This window comes from Moschus berezovskii, chromosome 9 (genome assembly GCF_049115385.1).
Source record: "Moschus berezovskii isolate FMDL1 chromosome 9, NW_MosBer_1.0, whole genome shotgun sequence".
Lineage (NCBI taxonomy): Eukaryota > Metazoa > Chordata > Mammalia > Artiodactyla > Moschidae > Moschus > Moschus berezovskii.
Genome location: NC_142468.1, coordinates 61,765,127 through 61,781,739, shown reverse-complemented (window position 1 = coordinate 61,781,739; position 16,613 = coordinate 61,765,127). Strand labels below are relative to the sequence as shown.

The 16,613-nt window shown below is 41.4% G+C and overlaps 1 protein-coding gene across 2 annotated transcripts in view; it reads right to left on the bottom strand.

Annotated features, from left to right (window-relative positions):
- The window catches only part of POLE2 (DNA polymerase epsilon 2, accessory subunit), a 38,239-nt gene that overhangs the window by 18,706 nt on the left and 2,920 nt on the right, over positions 1–16,613 (bottom strand). For both annotated transcript variants that reach the window (XM_088839744.1, XM_055435457.2), the window contains exons 2-6: positions 16,379–16,479; positions 13,851–13,926; positions 5,833–5,910; positions 5,607–5,700; positions 1,516–1,590 (exon numbers count right to left, since the gene is read on the bottom strand). In XM_088839744.1, the coding sequence (XP_088695870.1) occupies positions 1,516–1,590; positions 5,607–5,700; positions 5,833–5,910; positions 13,851–13,926; positions 16,379–16,479 (424 nt within the window). The remainder of the gene's footprint in view (positions 1–1,515; positions 1,591–5,606; positions 5,701–5,832; positions 5,911–13,850; positions 13,927–16,378; positions 16,480–16,613) is intronic.

The window sequence follows — 16,613 nt, the reverse complement described above, 5'->3', positions numbered from 1 at the left end:
TTGTAGTTTGCAAAGGTAGAATGCCATACAGGGACTATAAATGGGGATTTAAATAATATACCAACAGGGATACAAAATTAAACAGCCTGGAAAGATAAGAACAATAAATTATTTAGCTAAGCCGGACTGCAAGGAGATCCAACCAGTCCATTCTAAAGGAGATCAATCCTGGGTGTTCACTGGAAGGACTGATGCTAAAGCTGAAACTCCAATACTTTGGCCGCCTCATGTGACGAGTTGACTCACTGGAAAAGAGTCTGATGCTGGGAGGGATTGGGGGCGGGAGGAGATGGGGACAACAGAGAATGAGATGGCTGGATGGCATCACTGACTCAATGGATATGAGTTTGAGTGAACTCCGGGAGTTGGTGATGGACAGGGAGGCCTGGTGTGCTGTGATTCATGGGGTCGCAAAGAGTCAGACACTACTCAACGACTGAACTGAACTGAAGTGAACTGATGTTACTTTGGCAAAGAGGAAAGGTGAAATAATGCCTCTGGGCTGTAGGTATCTGAGTTGCTATAGGAAACCTAATATATATGAGAAAACACACAGACAATCATTGGTAGAGAAATATAAATAATGTCAATTTCCAAAACTTAATATTTTTTTCTGATAGCAGAAACTATCAAACACTATAAATGTTTTCTCCTCATGGTGCTTCCATCAAACATTAATTTAAGCATTATCTAGTATTATTGTTTTAGTATCTACCGGACTGCTCATCATTATGAATTCTGATCTAACACTGTAGAGAACTGAATGAACCTAAGCAGAGCCTGGGCTCTTCAGAAGTTACGTGGAAACTCATAGAAACGGTGGGGCCTAGCCAGAAGGAGCTAAGGACTGTCCGCCAGCAGGGTTCCATGTGCTGAAGCAGGGAACAAAGCCACTGATGGACTGACAGTAACCAGGTACGTGGCTGGAACAAAAGTGACGGTGCTGTCTGGTAACTGCTTCCTGAAATACAACGGCAGAAGGAGCACACGTGGCAGAAAGCATTCTCCCTCTCCCTAGACGACACTGTGGCCTGTCTGTGCTCTCTCATGCATTCTAGAAATGTGGTTTCCTTAGTGCCTTCAGTAAAGTTTTCACTCCAGCTGATATAACGTGTCTTGACTGAACAAGTGTGTGGTGGTCACTAGATGGCTGGACTGGGCAAAGAGCAGGATTTCAGAATGCGAGTGAGGGCCAGATGGGTAATGTTGAGGGTTTGTCAGAAAGTCAGCAAATGGACCAGGAGGACTAGGGTTCTGTCCTGGTGGTGAGAGACTATCTGGGGGCTACCAGCGTCTCAGGGCCTGCCCCAAAGAAGGAAGTAGATGATTCTGTTAGAGATTTGTAGTGCCTAGGACACAAGGCATGGACTTTGCCAAGAGGGAATACACACAGGTCAGTTACCTAAACAGTTATCAGTGGTTCATTTGCATTTAAAATTCAATAAATTACAATTAAGCAACAAATATTAAACTTGTATACTTGCACCCCCTGAATAATAAGGAAAACGTTCTAACCTGGAATTTGCTTCCACTTTCATCAGGGTGAGAACCTATCACTGGAGGAGTAAATAATTCATGTCTGTGGGTTCTCTAGAAAAGAGAAAAATTCACATGAATTACTGAGGCAAACCTTTAAAACAGAGCGCTATTCATTAAAATAGCACCCTGACAAACCATTGTTCTTAAATTAACATTACTATTATTTATCCTCAACAAATTTGAAAACCCACATACTTTAATGTACAAATATCTATAAATGCAATTAAAAAGAAACATTAAGGCTTTTTCAAAAAGGTCTATTGTGAAAAAAAAATAAAAATATAAAAGGTCTATTGTGTACCTGGCCATAGTGCGCTCTGGGCTGATATGAAATGACAGACTAAAGCTGTCATCCTCAGAAGCAGGGGCCAGTGAGAAAGAAGTGTCAACAGGTCACAATACAACCAACGAGCCTGGGAAGAAGGGGCCATTTAATGAGATCCTAAATGATAAAAAAGACTCTGCTAGTAAGAAACAAAAGGATACTGAGACAAGCTGTTTTAGGCAGAGGAAGGGATGGTCACAGAAGGCGTTCTAAGAGTCAAGGAGCGTTAGGGAAGTGACGTGAAGTTTAGTACAGCTGGATCACAAGGTGCACAAGTCAGATAATGCGAGAGATTGGCTGGAATCTCTATTTGGGAAACTATGCCCCATACGCACTGTGGTACACAAAGTTTAGGTGGGGCAGGTGCCCTTCCCCTCCACTGACATACCACCAAGACCTAGCAAATCAAAGTACTCCATCCCCTTGGCCACTGATTGGTTCAGGGTTGAATAAGTGCCTAAAGCCGCACCAATAAGTGACAGTTACTAGAACTTTTGAAAAAGAACAACTCTCTAAGAGTTACTAAGGCCACTAGTAGCCACCTCTGTCACCTCGGAAGGAGAATTTGTTTGAAAGTAAGATGAATTTTTTTAAGTTGCTGGGAGATGGAAAGAGCTAGATGCCTCAGGACATTGTGTGAACACCTGGCTCCAGTCGTGCTTGACACAGGTGGACCTTCTCCACAAGCCAAGAAATTCTTTTGTCTGTTTTTGCCAGTTTGAGTTTCCATTACCTCTAATAGAAAAGCCCTAACAATACAGACTCTGCATGCCAAACCAAGAAGTTAGTCTTACACACAATTGAAAAAACAACAATTTTGAAGTAGAATGGTAAAAGCAGATTTGTGTTCAGGAAGATAACTGCAATAAAAATATGCATGGACTAAAATTTAACCCTTTTTAAAAATGTATGTATTTATTTATTTGACTGTGCTGCATCTTAGCTGTTGCACAGGGTACCTTGGATCTTCACTGAGGCATGCAGGATCTTCAGCTGCAGCATGTGAACTCTTAGTTGCGGCATGTAGGATCTAGTTCCCTGATCAGGGATTGAACACACCCCCCTACATTGGGAGTGTGGAGTCTTAGCCACTGGACCACCAGATCCAACCCTTTTAATGAGGCTCGGGAGGGTTTAGTGACACCCCCAAATAATATCGTAGGCTCTAACACATAATTTTTTAAAAGAAAGAAGAAAGTGGTGTTTACTGAGCATCTTCTCTGTGAAAAGCACTATGCCAAATGTGGTGGAGGCAATAAACAAGGAGTGTGCAGTCTGACAACAGGGCTACGCACACCGAATGCCCAGCAGGACCAACTTTAGTAATTGACACAGGAGACACACTGAGTCGTCAGTGGGTTAAAAGCAGAAAGAGACTGCATCCAACTGGAGATCACGGAGAGATTTGGAAAACAGGAGGAATCTGAGAAGGCCCTTCCAGAATGAGGAGGGTTTCAACAGTAGAGATAAGACAGAAGAGCAGCAAGAGAGTGAATAGTTTACGCAAAGTCACAGAAGAAGTGAAGAAACAGAAAAATTCCACGTTTCAGTTTTGGCTCCACTATTTTTCTGAGGGAAAAGTAGAGATTAGGCCAAAAATGTGTGACTGGAAGATTTGTACTTAATCCAATAAGCAGTAAACTTCCTTGAAAGACTTGTGAGCAAAATCATTACAGAATCAGTGCTGAACTTTGGGAAGAGCATTCTGGCAGCACTGTGTAGAGGATAGAGGCAGGAGAGAATAGATGTCTTCAGGGCTCATTCTCTTCAAGCTCTGCTCAGTGCTAACTCCTGCTGACCACCCTCTCCTCCTTGAAACCTCCCTGTGCTTCTGCCGAATAACACCACCCTAACCTACCCCCAAACTTATCCTCTTCCCTTTTTCGTCATCTCTCAGGAGCTCAGCCTCACCTGTGACTCGAGGCAGATGCCCCTTCAATCTCTTTCCCTACCCAGATCTCTTTCTTTCGCTGCAGACATGCATCTCACCTGATATCCTGCTGGCGACCTGAACTCAACTGTTTGAAATAGAACCTGCCATCACCTTCCCCCTTCTCCTTTTCCTGCTAAGTGCTAAGTCACTTCAGTCGTGTCCGACTCTGTGTGACACCATAGACGGAAGCCCACCAGGCTCCCCCGTCCCTGGGATTCTCCAGGCAAGAACACTGGAATGGGTTGCCATTTCCTTCTCCAATGTGTGAAAGTGAAAAGTGAAAGTGAAGTCGCTCAGTCGTGTCCGACCCTTAGCGACCCCACGGAGTACAGCTAACCAGGCTCCTCCATCCATGGGATTTTCTAGGCAATAGTACTGGAGTGGCTTGCCATTGCCTTCTCCGTCTCCTTTTCCTAGTTGTTAACTTATGACCATTATGCTACCCGTGTACTCTCTCAGCCTCAAAACCTTAATCATCTTTGAGTTTTCACTCTCCTGTTCTTGTCCAGTCACCGTGAAACTGTGGCTTCAATGTTCCTGGACTGTCCCCTCTTTCTGCTCCCCTTGCCTGCCTTCATTCAGGCTATCATTTATGCCAGGACTAATATCACAGACACCTGTAAGTCTTCTCTCTACTCTGCTGCTGCTAAATCGCTTCAGTCATGTCCGACTCTGTGCGACCCCATAGACGGCAGCCCACCAGGCTCCCCCGTCCCTGGGATTCTCCAGGCAAGAACACTGGAGTGGGTTGCCATTTCCTTCTCCAATGCATGAAAGTGAAAAGGGAAAGTGAAGACGCTCAGTCGTGTCCGACTCTTAGCGACCCCATGGACTGCAGCCTACCAGGCTCCTCCATCCATGGGATTTTCCAGGCAAGAGTACTGGAGTGGGTTGCCATTGCCTTCTCCATCTCTCATACTCTAATTCATTCTAAAATCTACTGAGAGAGGAAGTTTTCAAGGAACCTGCTGTAATGAATCGCTGTGGTATTTTAAAGCTCTTTGTACCAAGAGAACAGAGTCCAACTCCCAAGAATGGCATCCAAGGCACATCCATGATTTAGCTGCCACTTGACTTTACAGACTTATCCCATGCTACTCCTCTTCACGAGCCTTCCTCTCCACACGAAGGACTGAGTGCTCATCATTTCCTGCACAAAGTCCACTTTAACTTTTGCTCTTTGTTCACACTGTTCACCACCTTTCCCCCATTTCCACAAAATCAAAGCAATCAAGGTCCCTGTCAAATGCCATCGTTTCCCTGAAGCCATCTCTGGTTTTTCTATGGAATGCATTCTCTTTGTATTTCTTCTAAAGCATGTATAAAATTCTACTCTATATTTTATTTGTGCACATGTCTTCAACTTCATAGACTACAGTGTAGGAGGCAAATGTTGGGCTCAAGTCAGACTGACTAGATTCAAATCCTCACTCTACTTACTAGATATAACCTCTGGGCTAGTGACTAAACTTCTCTATGTCTCAGTTTCCCCATCTGTAAAATGGGAATAATAGCATTTATACATACTGAATGTTGATATTATGATGATAAAATGATAAGCAATGTCTGTAAAGTAATAAACAATTCCTGGCATATCAAAAGCATGTGAAAAATGTTAGCTACTATTTTTACCATCACCATGATTGTTAAAGTATTTTTTTCATATCCGTATCCTCTATATGGTCTCAAACATAGAAAGCCCAACAACAGTCTACTGAATGACAAACTTTAGAGCACAAAAGCCCACCCTCTGATTATTCCTGAGTCTAACCTAAGTTGAAACAGTCTCTTTCTCACCCTCCAACTTACCTGGTGCAAAATTGTGTATCGTTCACGAAACAGCTCTGCTTTATCTCTTGCTGTCCCAAATAAATTTGGTGCAGGGTGGTTGGTCATTAACAAACTAGAAAAAAAAGAATATGTCTATTTATGACTATCATAATACACAAAGATAGATCAAAAATGAAAGACTATATACCTTCTGAAAAAAATACACATTTGAAATTAGCTTAACATCAATGGATGGCATACTTACGGAAGAAATTTTTTTCTTTCTGAATTGTACACAAAGCGTGGGATATCAAATGCTCCTATGATATTGAAGATATGATCTCTGAAAAAAAACCCATAAGAACAAACCTGATTTACTAAAAAATAAGTATTCCAAGTGAACAAGAAAACTTGCATTATAATCTTATGTCATACACATATACTTTCCACAGATCATGTACACAATTTTTTGTACTGTCAAAAATAATACAGGGTTTTTAGCCTGTATATTTTCCTCTCAGAGAAAAGGAAGCACTGCCAATACTCTCAAACTAACAAAAAATTTAATCAACTTCTAATTAATAATGTCATCTGTTGGAAAAGAACATTTATAATAAAATAGTGACATCTTAAAGAAATGAAATCTCCTAATATATACTGCTTTTATAGGCTACAACATTATTAAAGGGTGTAATTCATTTCCAACTATTTTTTAATCCAAAATATCATGCAAAAGTGACCCAGGAAAAGATGTAAACAGAAAAAGAACTACCCCCCCAAATTCTGACTATATCATTGACACTTATAGTGTTAGAGAAGGACAATTCACAAAATAATTTACCTTCAGACACTTCTAATATAACCATGTTTGAATGAGGTTAAATAGCACTATTCTCATCAGTTCAGTTCAGTTCAGTCGCTCAGTCGTGTCCGACTCTCTGCGACCCCATGAATCACAGCACGCCAGGCCTCCCTGTCCATCACCAACTCCTGGAGTACACTCAAACTCATGTCCACAGAGTCGGTGATGCCATCCAGCCATCTCATTCTCCGTCGTCCCCTTCTCCTCCCGCCCCCAACCTTTCCCAGCATCAGAGTCTTTTCCAGTGAGTCAACTCGTTGCATGAGGTGGCCAAGGTATTGCAGTTTCACCTTTAGCATCAGTCCCTCCAATGAACATCCAGGATTGATCTCCTTTAGAATGGACTGGCTGGATCTCCTTGCAGTATAAGGGACTCTCAAGAGTCTTCTCCAGCACCACAGTTCAAAAGCATCGATTCTTCAGCGATCAGCCTTCTTCACAGTCCAACTCTCACATCCATACATGACCACGGGAAAAACCATAGCCTTGACTAGACGGACCTTGGTTGGCAAAGTAATGTCTCTGCTTTTTAATATACTATCAAGGTTGGTCATAACTTTCCTTCCAAGGAGTAAGCGTCCTTTAATTTCATGGCTGCAATCAGCATCTGCAGTGATTTTGGAGCCCAAAAAAATAAAGTCTGACACTGTTTCCACTGTTTTTCCATCTATTTCCCATGAAGTGATGGGACCAGATGCCATGATCTTTGTTTTCTGAATGTTGAGCTTCAAGCCAACCTTGTTCACTCTCCTCTTTCACTTTCATCAAGAGGCTTTTGAGTTCCTCTTCACTTTCTGCCATAAGGGTAGTGTTATCTGCATATCTGAGGTTATTGATATTTCTCCCAGCAATCTTGATTCCAGCTTGTGCTTCTTCCAGCCCAGCGTTCCTCATGATGTACTCTGCATATAAGTTAAATAAGCAAGGTGACAATATACAGCCTTGACGTACACCTTTTCCTATTTGGAACCAGTCTGTTGTTCCATGTCCAGTTCCAACTGTTGCTTCCTGACCTGCATACAGGTTTCTCAAGAGGCAGGTCAGGTGGTCTGGGATTCCCATCTCTTTCAGAATGTTCCACAGTTTATTGTGATCCACACAGTCAAAGGCTTTGGCATAGTCAATGAAGCAGAAATAGATGTTTTTCTGGACAACTTTCTCCATGATCCAGCGGATGTTGGCAATTTGATCTCTGGTGCCTCTGCCTTCTCTAAAACCTGCTTGAACATCTGGGAGTTCACGGTTTACACATTGCTGAAGCCTGGCTTGGAGAATTTTGAGCATGACTTTACTAGCGTGTGAGATGAGTGCAATTGTGCGGTAGTTTGAGCATTCTTTGGCATTGCCTTTCTTTGGGATTGGAATGAAGACTGACCTCTTCCAGTCCTGTGGCCAGCGCTGAGTTTTCCAAATCTGCTGGCATACTGAGTGCAGCACTTTCACAGCATCATCTTTCAAGACTTGAAATAGCTCAACTGGAATTCCATCACCTCCACTAGCTTTGTTAGTAGTGATGCTTTCTAAGGCCCACTTGACTTCACATTCCAAGATGTCTGGCTCTAGGTCAGTGATCACGTTATCGTGACTATCTTGGTCGTGAAGATCTTTTTTGTACAGTTCTTCTGTGTATTCCTGCCACCTCTTCTTAATATCTTCTGCTTCTGTTAGGTCCATACCATTTCTGTCCTTTATCGAGCCCATCTTTGCATGAAATGTTCCCTTGGAATCTCTAATTTTCTTGAAGAGGTCTCTTGTTTTTCCTATTCTGTTGTTTTCCTCTATTTCTTTGCATTGATCACTGAGGAAGTCTTTCTTATCTCTCCTTGCTATTCTTTGGAACTCTGCATTCAGATGCTTATATCTTTCCTTTTTTTTTTTTTTTTAATTTTATTTATTTATTTATTTTTTTGCATTACAATAGTTTAATATGAACAATCAGAACTAATTAACAGTATAACAATATTTTACAACTGAAATAATTAAAATAAACTATAAAATTACTACATAAAACAGGTCTGATCTAGCTTATTTACTTTCTATAATTTCTTCAGTGCTGCAAAACCATTTATTTCTTTTTTTTTTCATGTTTTAATAAACACTTCGTCTTTTTGTATTGCTTTTTTTTTCATCATAATAATAGAAATATAACATCATATATCACTGTAAAACACATTTCCACATAAATGCTGATAAGCACAAAATATTTTTCATCATTTACATTTTAACTGTAATAATATATGGCAGAATTAAAGCTGCATCCATCATGTGTCTAACTCACCTTGCTGTAATGAATTTTTAAATGTAATGGTTTCTGTCGCAAAATAAAATCGTACATAATGTCTAGTGACACAGTACGCTGGTGGATGGGTGGATTTGGAAAATGGAAATGCAACTTCATTTTTAATTAGATTTATAAACTTCACCACCTCCACCTCCAGCCAGCTTCCCAACCCTCCCTCCCACCACCATTATTTATTTATTATTTTTTTAAAATGAGGCTTTTAATTAATGTTTGACAGAGCTGATTCAGGTTGAATAGACTAAATTTCTTTAAACAAACTTACTTATACTCCAGAGTCCTTTAAAAACTTAATAGCATTTATACATTGAAGGTATTTGATTTTGTTGTAACTAGCACTTCAAATGCAACAAGCATTTGAAGCAACAAGCATTTGACCCAACAAGTAAAACTTTCTACAGTTCATAACTTTTATAAATAAAATAAATTAAATGTACAGTGAATAAGTGCTCTGAAATATTTCAATATTTCTGCAGGTTTAGTAACATCGTAAAATACATTTCAACTAAAATTCCCAAATCTAAAAATCTGTTAGGCATTTTTAGGCGTTTTAAGTTGGAAATGAAGACCAATGTTACATCGTAATATGCCAATTACAAATAGTACTTCAAATAGCAAATACTACAGTTTGTCCCAAACTTTAAAAACTATTCATGAACTCAACACTGAACTATTGATGGTTATGAGAATTGTTTCCTAGCCTTTTTGAAAATTTCAACCCATTTACGTTTAAGGTAATTATTGATAAGTACGATCCCGTAGCCATTTTCTTTATTACGTTGGGTTCAAGTTTATACACTCTTTCTGTGTATCCTGTCTATAGAAGATCCTTTAGCATTTGTTGGAGAGCTGGTTTGGTGATGCTGAATTCCCTCAGCTTTTGCTTGTCTGTAAAGCTTTTGATTTCTCCTTCATATTTGAAGGAGATCCTTGCTGGGTATAGTAATCTGGGCTGTAGGGTATTTTCTTTCATCACTTTAAGTATGTCTTGCCACTCCCTTCTGGCCTGAAGAGTTTCTGTTGAAAGATCAGCTGTTATCCTTATGGGAATCCCCTTATGTGTTATTTGCTGCTTTTCCCTTGCTGCTTTTAATATTTGTTCTTTGTGTTTGATCTTTGTTAATTTGATTAATATGTGTCTTGGAGTATTTCGCCTTGGGTTTATCCTGTTGGGGACTCTCTGGGTTTCTTGGACTTGGGTGATTATTTCTTTCCCTATTTTAGGGAAGTTTTCAACTATTATCTCCTCAAGTATTCTCTCATGGTCTTTCTTTTTGTCTTCTTCTTCTGGGACTCCTATGATTCGAATGTTGGAGCGTTTAACATTGTCCCAGAGGTCTCTAATATTGTCCTCATTTCTTTTAATTCGTTTTTCTTTTTTCCTCTCTGTTTCATTTATTTCTACAATTTTATCTTCTAGTTCGCTAATCCTGTCTTCTGCCTCTGTTATTCTATTGTTTGTTCCCTCCAGAGTGTTTCTGATCTCATCTATTGCATTATTCATTGTATATTGACTCTTTTTTATTTCTTCTAAGTCCTTATTAAATCTTTCTTCCATCTTCTCAATCCTTTTCTCCAGGTTATTTATCTGTAACTCCATTTTGCTTTCAAGATTTTGAATCATTTTCACCATCAAAATTTGAAATTCTTTATCAGGTAGAGTCCCTATATCTTCTTCTTTTGTTTGTGTTGGTGGGCAATTATCTTGTTCCTTTACTTGCTGGGTATTTCTCTGCCTCTTCATCTTGCTTATATTGCTTTGCTTGGGGTGGCCTTTCCCTCTTCTTGCAGTTTGTGGAGTTCTCTTTATTACATAGTTTCTTCGCTGTGTGTGGGGTTGGACGGGTGACTTGTCCGGGTTCCCTGGTTAGGGAGGCATGTGTCAGTGTTCTGGTGGGTGGAGCTTGATTTCTTCTCTTTCCTTTAGAAGACAATGGCTGCTTTTCTGGGAGCCTGATGTCCTCTGCCAGTATTCAGAAGTTGTTTTGTGGACTTTACTCCGCATTCAAATGTTCTTTTGATGAATTTGTGGGGAAGAAAGTGGTCTCGCCGTCTTATCCCTCCGCCATCTTGTTCCTTCCTCCCCAGAACACTGGATTCTTATATTCCACTTGATCGTGGAGTACCTCTTCCCAGCTGCTCCAGCAAGGCCCAGCCGCTGTACCTTACCTCGGACGAGTGGTATCTCCTCAAGGCCGCCCCTCCTGCTTTGAATGTGGATCAGCTCCTCTCGGCCTCCGGTTCCCAAGCAGCCACCGCCTCCTGGATGTGGTACAGCTCCTCTCGGCCACCGCCCTAACCCTGGGTGCGGGGCAGCTCCTCTCAGCCACGATTCTGCACGTGGTCGGTTGCGCCGGGAGCCGGGCGTCTCTCGCGTCTGCGCCGCCGGGAGCCGGGCGTCTCTCGCGTCTGCGCCGCCGGGAGCCGGGCGTCTCTCGCGTCTGCGCCGCCGGGAGCCGGGCGTCTCTCGCGTCTGCGCCGCCGGGAGCCGGGCGTCTCTCGCGTCTGCGCCGCCGGGAGCCGGGCGTCTCTCGCGTCTGCGCCGCCGGGAGCCGGGCGTCTCTCGCGTCTGCGCCGCCGGGAGCCGGGCGTCTCTCGCGTCTGCGCCGCCGGGAGCCGGGCGTCTCTCTCTATATCTTTCCTTTTCTCCTTTGCTTTTCGCCTCTCTTCTTTTCACAGCTATTTGTAAGGCCTCCTCAGACAGCCATTTCGCTCTTCTGCATTTCTTTTCCATGGGGATGGTCTTGGTCCCTGTCTCCTGTACAAGGTCACGAACCTCCGTCCAGAGTTCATCAGGCACTCTATCAATCAGATCTAGTCCCTTAAATCTATTTCTCACTTCCACTGTATAATCATAAGGGATTTGATTGAGGTCATATCTGAATGGTCTAGTGGTTTTCCCTACTTTCTTCAATTTAAGTCTGAATTTCGCAATAAGGAGTTCACAATCTGAGCCACAGTCAGCTCCTGGTCTTGTTTTCGCTAACTGTATACAGCTTCTCCATCTTTGGTTGCAAAGAATATAATCAATCTGATTTCGGTGTTGACCATCTGGTGATGTCCATGTGTAGAGTCTTCTCTTGTGTTGTTGGAAGAGCGTGTTTGCTATGACCAGTGCATTCTCTTGACAAAACTCTATTAGCCTTTGCCCTGCTTCATTCCATGCTCCAAGGCCAAATTTGCCAGTTACTCCAGGTATTCTCATCACTACTGCATAAATATTCCAATCTAAAAAAAAACTTCCCTAAAATTATATCTATTTCCCAAAATGAAAATAGTAAAAAAACCTTCATGCTCTCCTGTCGGTAGCGCCTACTCTAGAGAAGCAGAAAACCAGGGAACTTGAAGCAAGCCTTGATTCTAGGCACAGCTCCATGGTTTTCTAGTGGATCAGTCTCAGCAAGTTATTTAACTTACCCATGCTCCTTATGCATCTATAATGATGAGAGCCTCTCCCTTCTGCTATAGTATAATGACTTTCTGACAATTGGAGTTGCAAAGATCATTTATAATTCAGTCCCCACTCAGCCTCTATACTGGCTGACAGTAGCATAGCAGCCCACTCCAGTGTTCTTGTTTGGAAAATCCCCATGGACAGAGGAGCCTTGAGGGCTACAGTCCATGGAGCTGCAGAGTCAGACACAACTGAGCGACTGAGCACAGCACAGCAGCATATGAACAGCTTGACAGAAACAATGGGTAACTTTAATGCCTATTTTAGGATGATAATCCTTATACTTTGATACAATTGTTTTGAATTTCTAATGAGGGATTTAGGAGCAGGTACAGAGAAGGCAATGGCAAGCCACTCCAGTACTCTTGCCTAGAAAATCCCATGGACGGAGGAGCCTGGTAGGCTGCAGTCCATGGGGTCGCTATGAGTCAGACATGACTGAGCGACTTCACTTTCACTTTTCACTTTGACACATTGGAGAAGGAAATGGCAACCCACTCCAGTGTTCTTGCCTGGAGAATCCCAGGGATGGGGGAGCCTGGTGGGCTTCAGTCTATGGGGTCACACAGAGTTGGACACGACTGAAGTGACTTAGCAGCAGCAGCAGCAACTCTAGTTTCTTAAACAATGAGTTAGCAAGGATAAAATTTAAATAGCTTAATTTCTCTATTTTTTGCAGCTCTAATAAGTTCTAATAGGAAAAAGATTAAAACTTTGGGATAGACATGTACACACTGCTATATTTTAAATAGATAACCAACAAAAACCTATCATATAGCAAAAAAAAAAAAAAAAAGATTAAAACTACTGACCAAAAGGAGTAACGACTCCTTTCAATTATCTCCATTGCCCCAGTAGGAAAAAAAATGTTAAAACTGTTTCTCTTCATTTTTCCCAGATGTTTTCATTGCAGTTAAACCCTGTGAGTTTGGAAAGAAGTATTACATTCAAAGGAGGAAAGGAAAGAGGTACACTTGGGAATAAAACCCAGAAAAATTACTGCCATATAAATTCCTAAGCTCTAACAGCATGAGACAGGGTAATAAGTCATAAAGCTGAGGTTCTACCCTTCTTGGCCATTCAGCATGTTACCCAAGTTAAGTCCCTGAACTTTCGGAACTCAGCCCTTTCCTAAGATAAAAAGTAAATTATACCTCTGAATAATCAATTCAATTCACCTGTAGCATATAAAATAGTAAATCAGTTGGGTAAGTGGCAAAAGTCTGTCATGGTAAAACACATCAAAATCTCAAATACTGAGATAAAAATAGTAAAGATGAGTCATGTAATATTGAGGTTTATAATGTAGTGAAGTGAGAGTCACTCAGTCGTGTGACTCTGCAACCCCATGGACTATAGCCTACTAGGCTCCTCTGTCCATGGAATTCTCCAGGCCAGACTACTAGAGTGGGTAGCCATTCCCTTCTCCAGGCGATCTTCCCAACCCAGGATCAAACCCAGGTCTCCCGCAATGCAGGCGGATTCTTTACCATCTGAGCCACCAGGAAGCCCAACGATAGCTTATACTGTAAGCTATCACCAAAAAGAAACACAAAGAAAGAACCACTGTAGAAATGGTAACCACTGGTTCTTTTCCCAAGAAAATAATTTAAAATAAGTAATCAATAACACTTCTGTACAGGGAAAAAGTAAGATTTGTCCACGTACATAGTTTCATCTACTGACTGACTGCATTCCTGGACCGCTGCTTCCACTACCGATCGTTCAATCATGTTTGATGACACTGAAAAGACAAGTTCAAAGTCAAATTTCAAAAACAGGCATACAATTTAGTTCTCTCCACACACGGTTTTTTTTCCTTAAAATAATCTGTAAACACTAACCCCAAGATTCTCATTACATAGGTTTTAGGAGGAAAAAACATGTTAGGTTAGAACAGTAACTAACAAAATCTTATCTCAAATATCTTAATTTTCTTCTCGCAAATACACTTATAATACCTTGATACACAGTCAAATGCCTCAGCTTTCTAAATATTGTTTAGCAATATACATTCAGGTATACAAATGCTTCTGTAAGCTCCTAGGTTAATATGGTTACATTAGTATAACTTTTCATCACAACTACTATGTTTCTTCCTTTTCTTGTGTGTGTGGCTGTGCTTGGTCTTCATTACAGTATGCAGGCTTCTCCAGGTGCCCCATGGCATGCAGGATCCTAGTTCCCCTATCAGGGATAGAACCCACCTCCCCTGCACTAGAAGGCAGATTCTTAATCACTGGGCCACCAGAGAAGTCCCCACAACTGCTATGTTTCAACAGACATGAGAGTAACAGTAATAACAATAACTGCCACCATTTATTAAGCCCTTAGTAAACAAGTGACACTATGCTCAGTACTTCACAAGCATTTACTGGATAGATGTCCTATAAGACTGATGTTCAAGCCATGTCTTACAGATGAGGAAAGCGCAACTCCAAGCGCAACTCAAATAACCTACTGATGAACATAACTGGAAGGAGCAGAGAGCAACACAAACCAGAGCCTGTTTCCAGATTGGGCGCCCTTAACCACTGTGGTATGTTCTCAGGCAAAATGCCATCATGTGCCATTAATGTATACTAATTTTCTAAAATTAATAATTTCTAAATTTTCAACTATAAGGAAAAAACAAATCTATTTAAAATTCTGCACTTAGAAGTAAAAATGAGATATAATAGCAATTTCTCCTCTATCATAGAAAGTTTCCACCCATTTAACTGAAGAAACCAGCATCTGTACAACCTATGAGAGCAAGCCACACCCACCTCCCTCCTTCAGTGCTCTAGAAACTAGACATTTTTTTCTAGGAGAAGAGCATTTTTCTTTTGTAGGTCCATGCTTATGGCAAAAGATTGAATATTTAACAAAAAGATCCCTCAAGAAAGGCTGAGGCAGGAAGGGAAAGTTATTCTCACTCACTCTTTTTTCCCTCAAACATTTAAAAGTAACTAACTTGAGAAATCTGTATGCAGCTCAGGAAGCAACAGTTAGAACTAGACATGGAACAACAGACTGGCTCCAAATAGGAAAAGGAGTATGTCAAGGCTGTATATTTTCACCCTGCTTATTTAACTTATACGCAGAGTTCATCATGAGAAATACTAGGCTGGATGAAGCACAAGCTGGAATCAAGATTGCCGGGGGAAATATCAATAACCTCAGATATGCAGATGACACCACTCTTATGGCAGGAAGTGAAGAAGAACTAAAGAGCCTCATGATGAAAGTGAAACAGGAGAGTGTGAAAATGTTGGCTTAAAGCTCAACATTCAGAAAACTAAGATCATGGCATCTGGTCCCATCATTTCATGGCAAATAGATGGGGAAACAGTCACAACAGAGGCTGACTTTATTTTTGGGGGCTCCAAAATCACTGCAGATGGTGACTGCAGCCATGAAATTAAAAGACGCTTACTCCTTGGAAGGAAAGTTATGACCAACCTAGACAGCATAATAAAAAGCAGAGACATTACTTTGCCAACAAAAGTCTGTCTAGTCAAGGCTATGGTTTTTCCAGTAGTCATGTATGGATGTGAGAGCTGGACTATAAAGAAATCTGAGCACCAAAGAATTAATGCTTTTGAACTGTGGTGTTAGAGAAGACTCTTGAGAGTCCCTTGGACTGCAAGGAGATCCAACCAGTCCATCCTAAAGGAAATCAGTCCTGAGTGTTCATTGGAAGGACTGATGTTGAACCTGAAATTCCAATACTTTGGCCACCTAATGCGAAGTGCTACACATTTGAAAAGACCCTGATGCTGGGAAAGATTGAAGGCAGAAGGAGAAGGGGACAACAGAGGATGAGATGGTTGGATGGCATCACCGACTCAATGGAGATGAGAGGGAGGGACAGGGAGGCCTGGAGTGCTGTGGTCCGTGGAGTCACGAAGAGTCAAACACGACTGAGCACCTGAACTGAACTGAACTGAACTGAAGTAACACAAAGAAATAGGCATACAGGGAAAAGAAAGTGACCATAAAGGAATCAGAGGGAAATCCATAAAAGGGAAGAACTGTAAAAGAGTCTCTGGGAATGCCCCAAGGTTCCAACCTTAGCAACAAGTGCTACCAGCAGTATGTCTCATGCCACCAGGACATTCAATACTGAGTCCTCAACTTCTCCTTAAACTTTTTAAGATAACTGAGGATGTAGAACTATATGAACAATATAAGTTACCGAAAATGTTACTTACAGGGTTGCTTTTCAACTGCATCGATGATCTTTTCCAGTGTATCTTCAAGCTCTATTTCATTGATAGACTGAAGAGCTTCTGTGAGGTACTTAACAGCTTCGCTGATAACAGAGACTGGTAATTAAGGCTACACATTTTATGCCAAAATCTGGCAAACATTCATCAATCCAGCATTGAAATTAAGACCTACTCACTCACTCCTCCCTGCAAACAATACTCCCCTTACCTGTGCTTT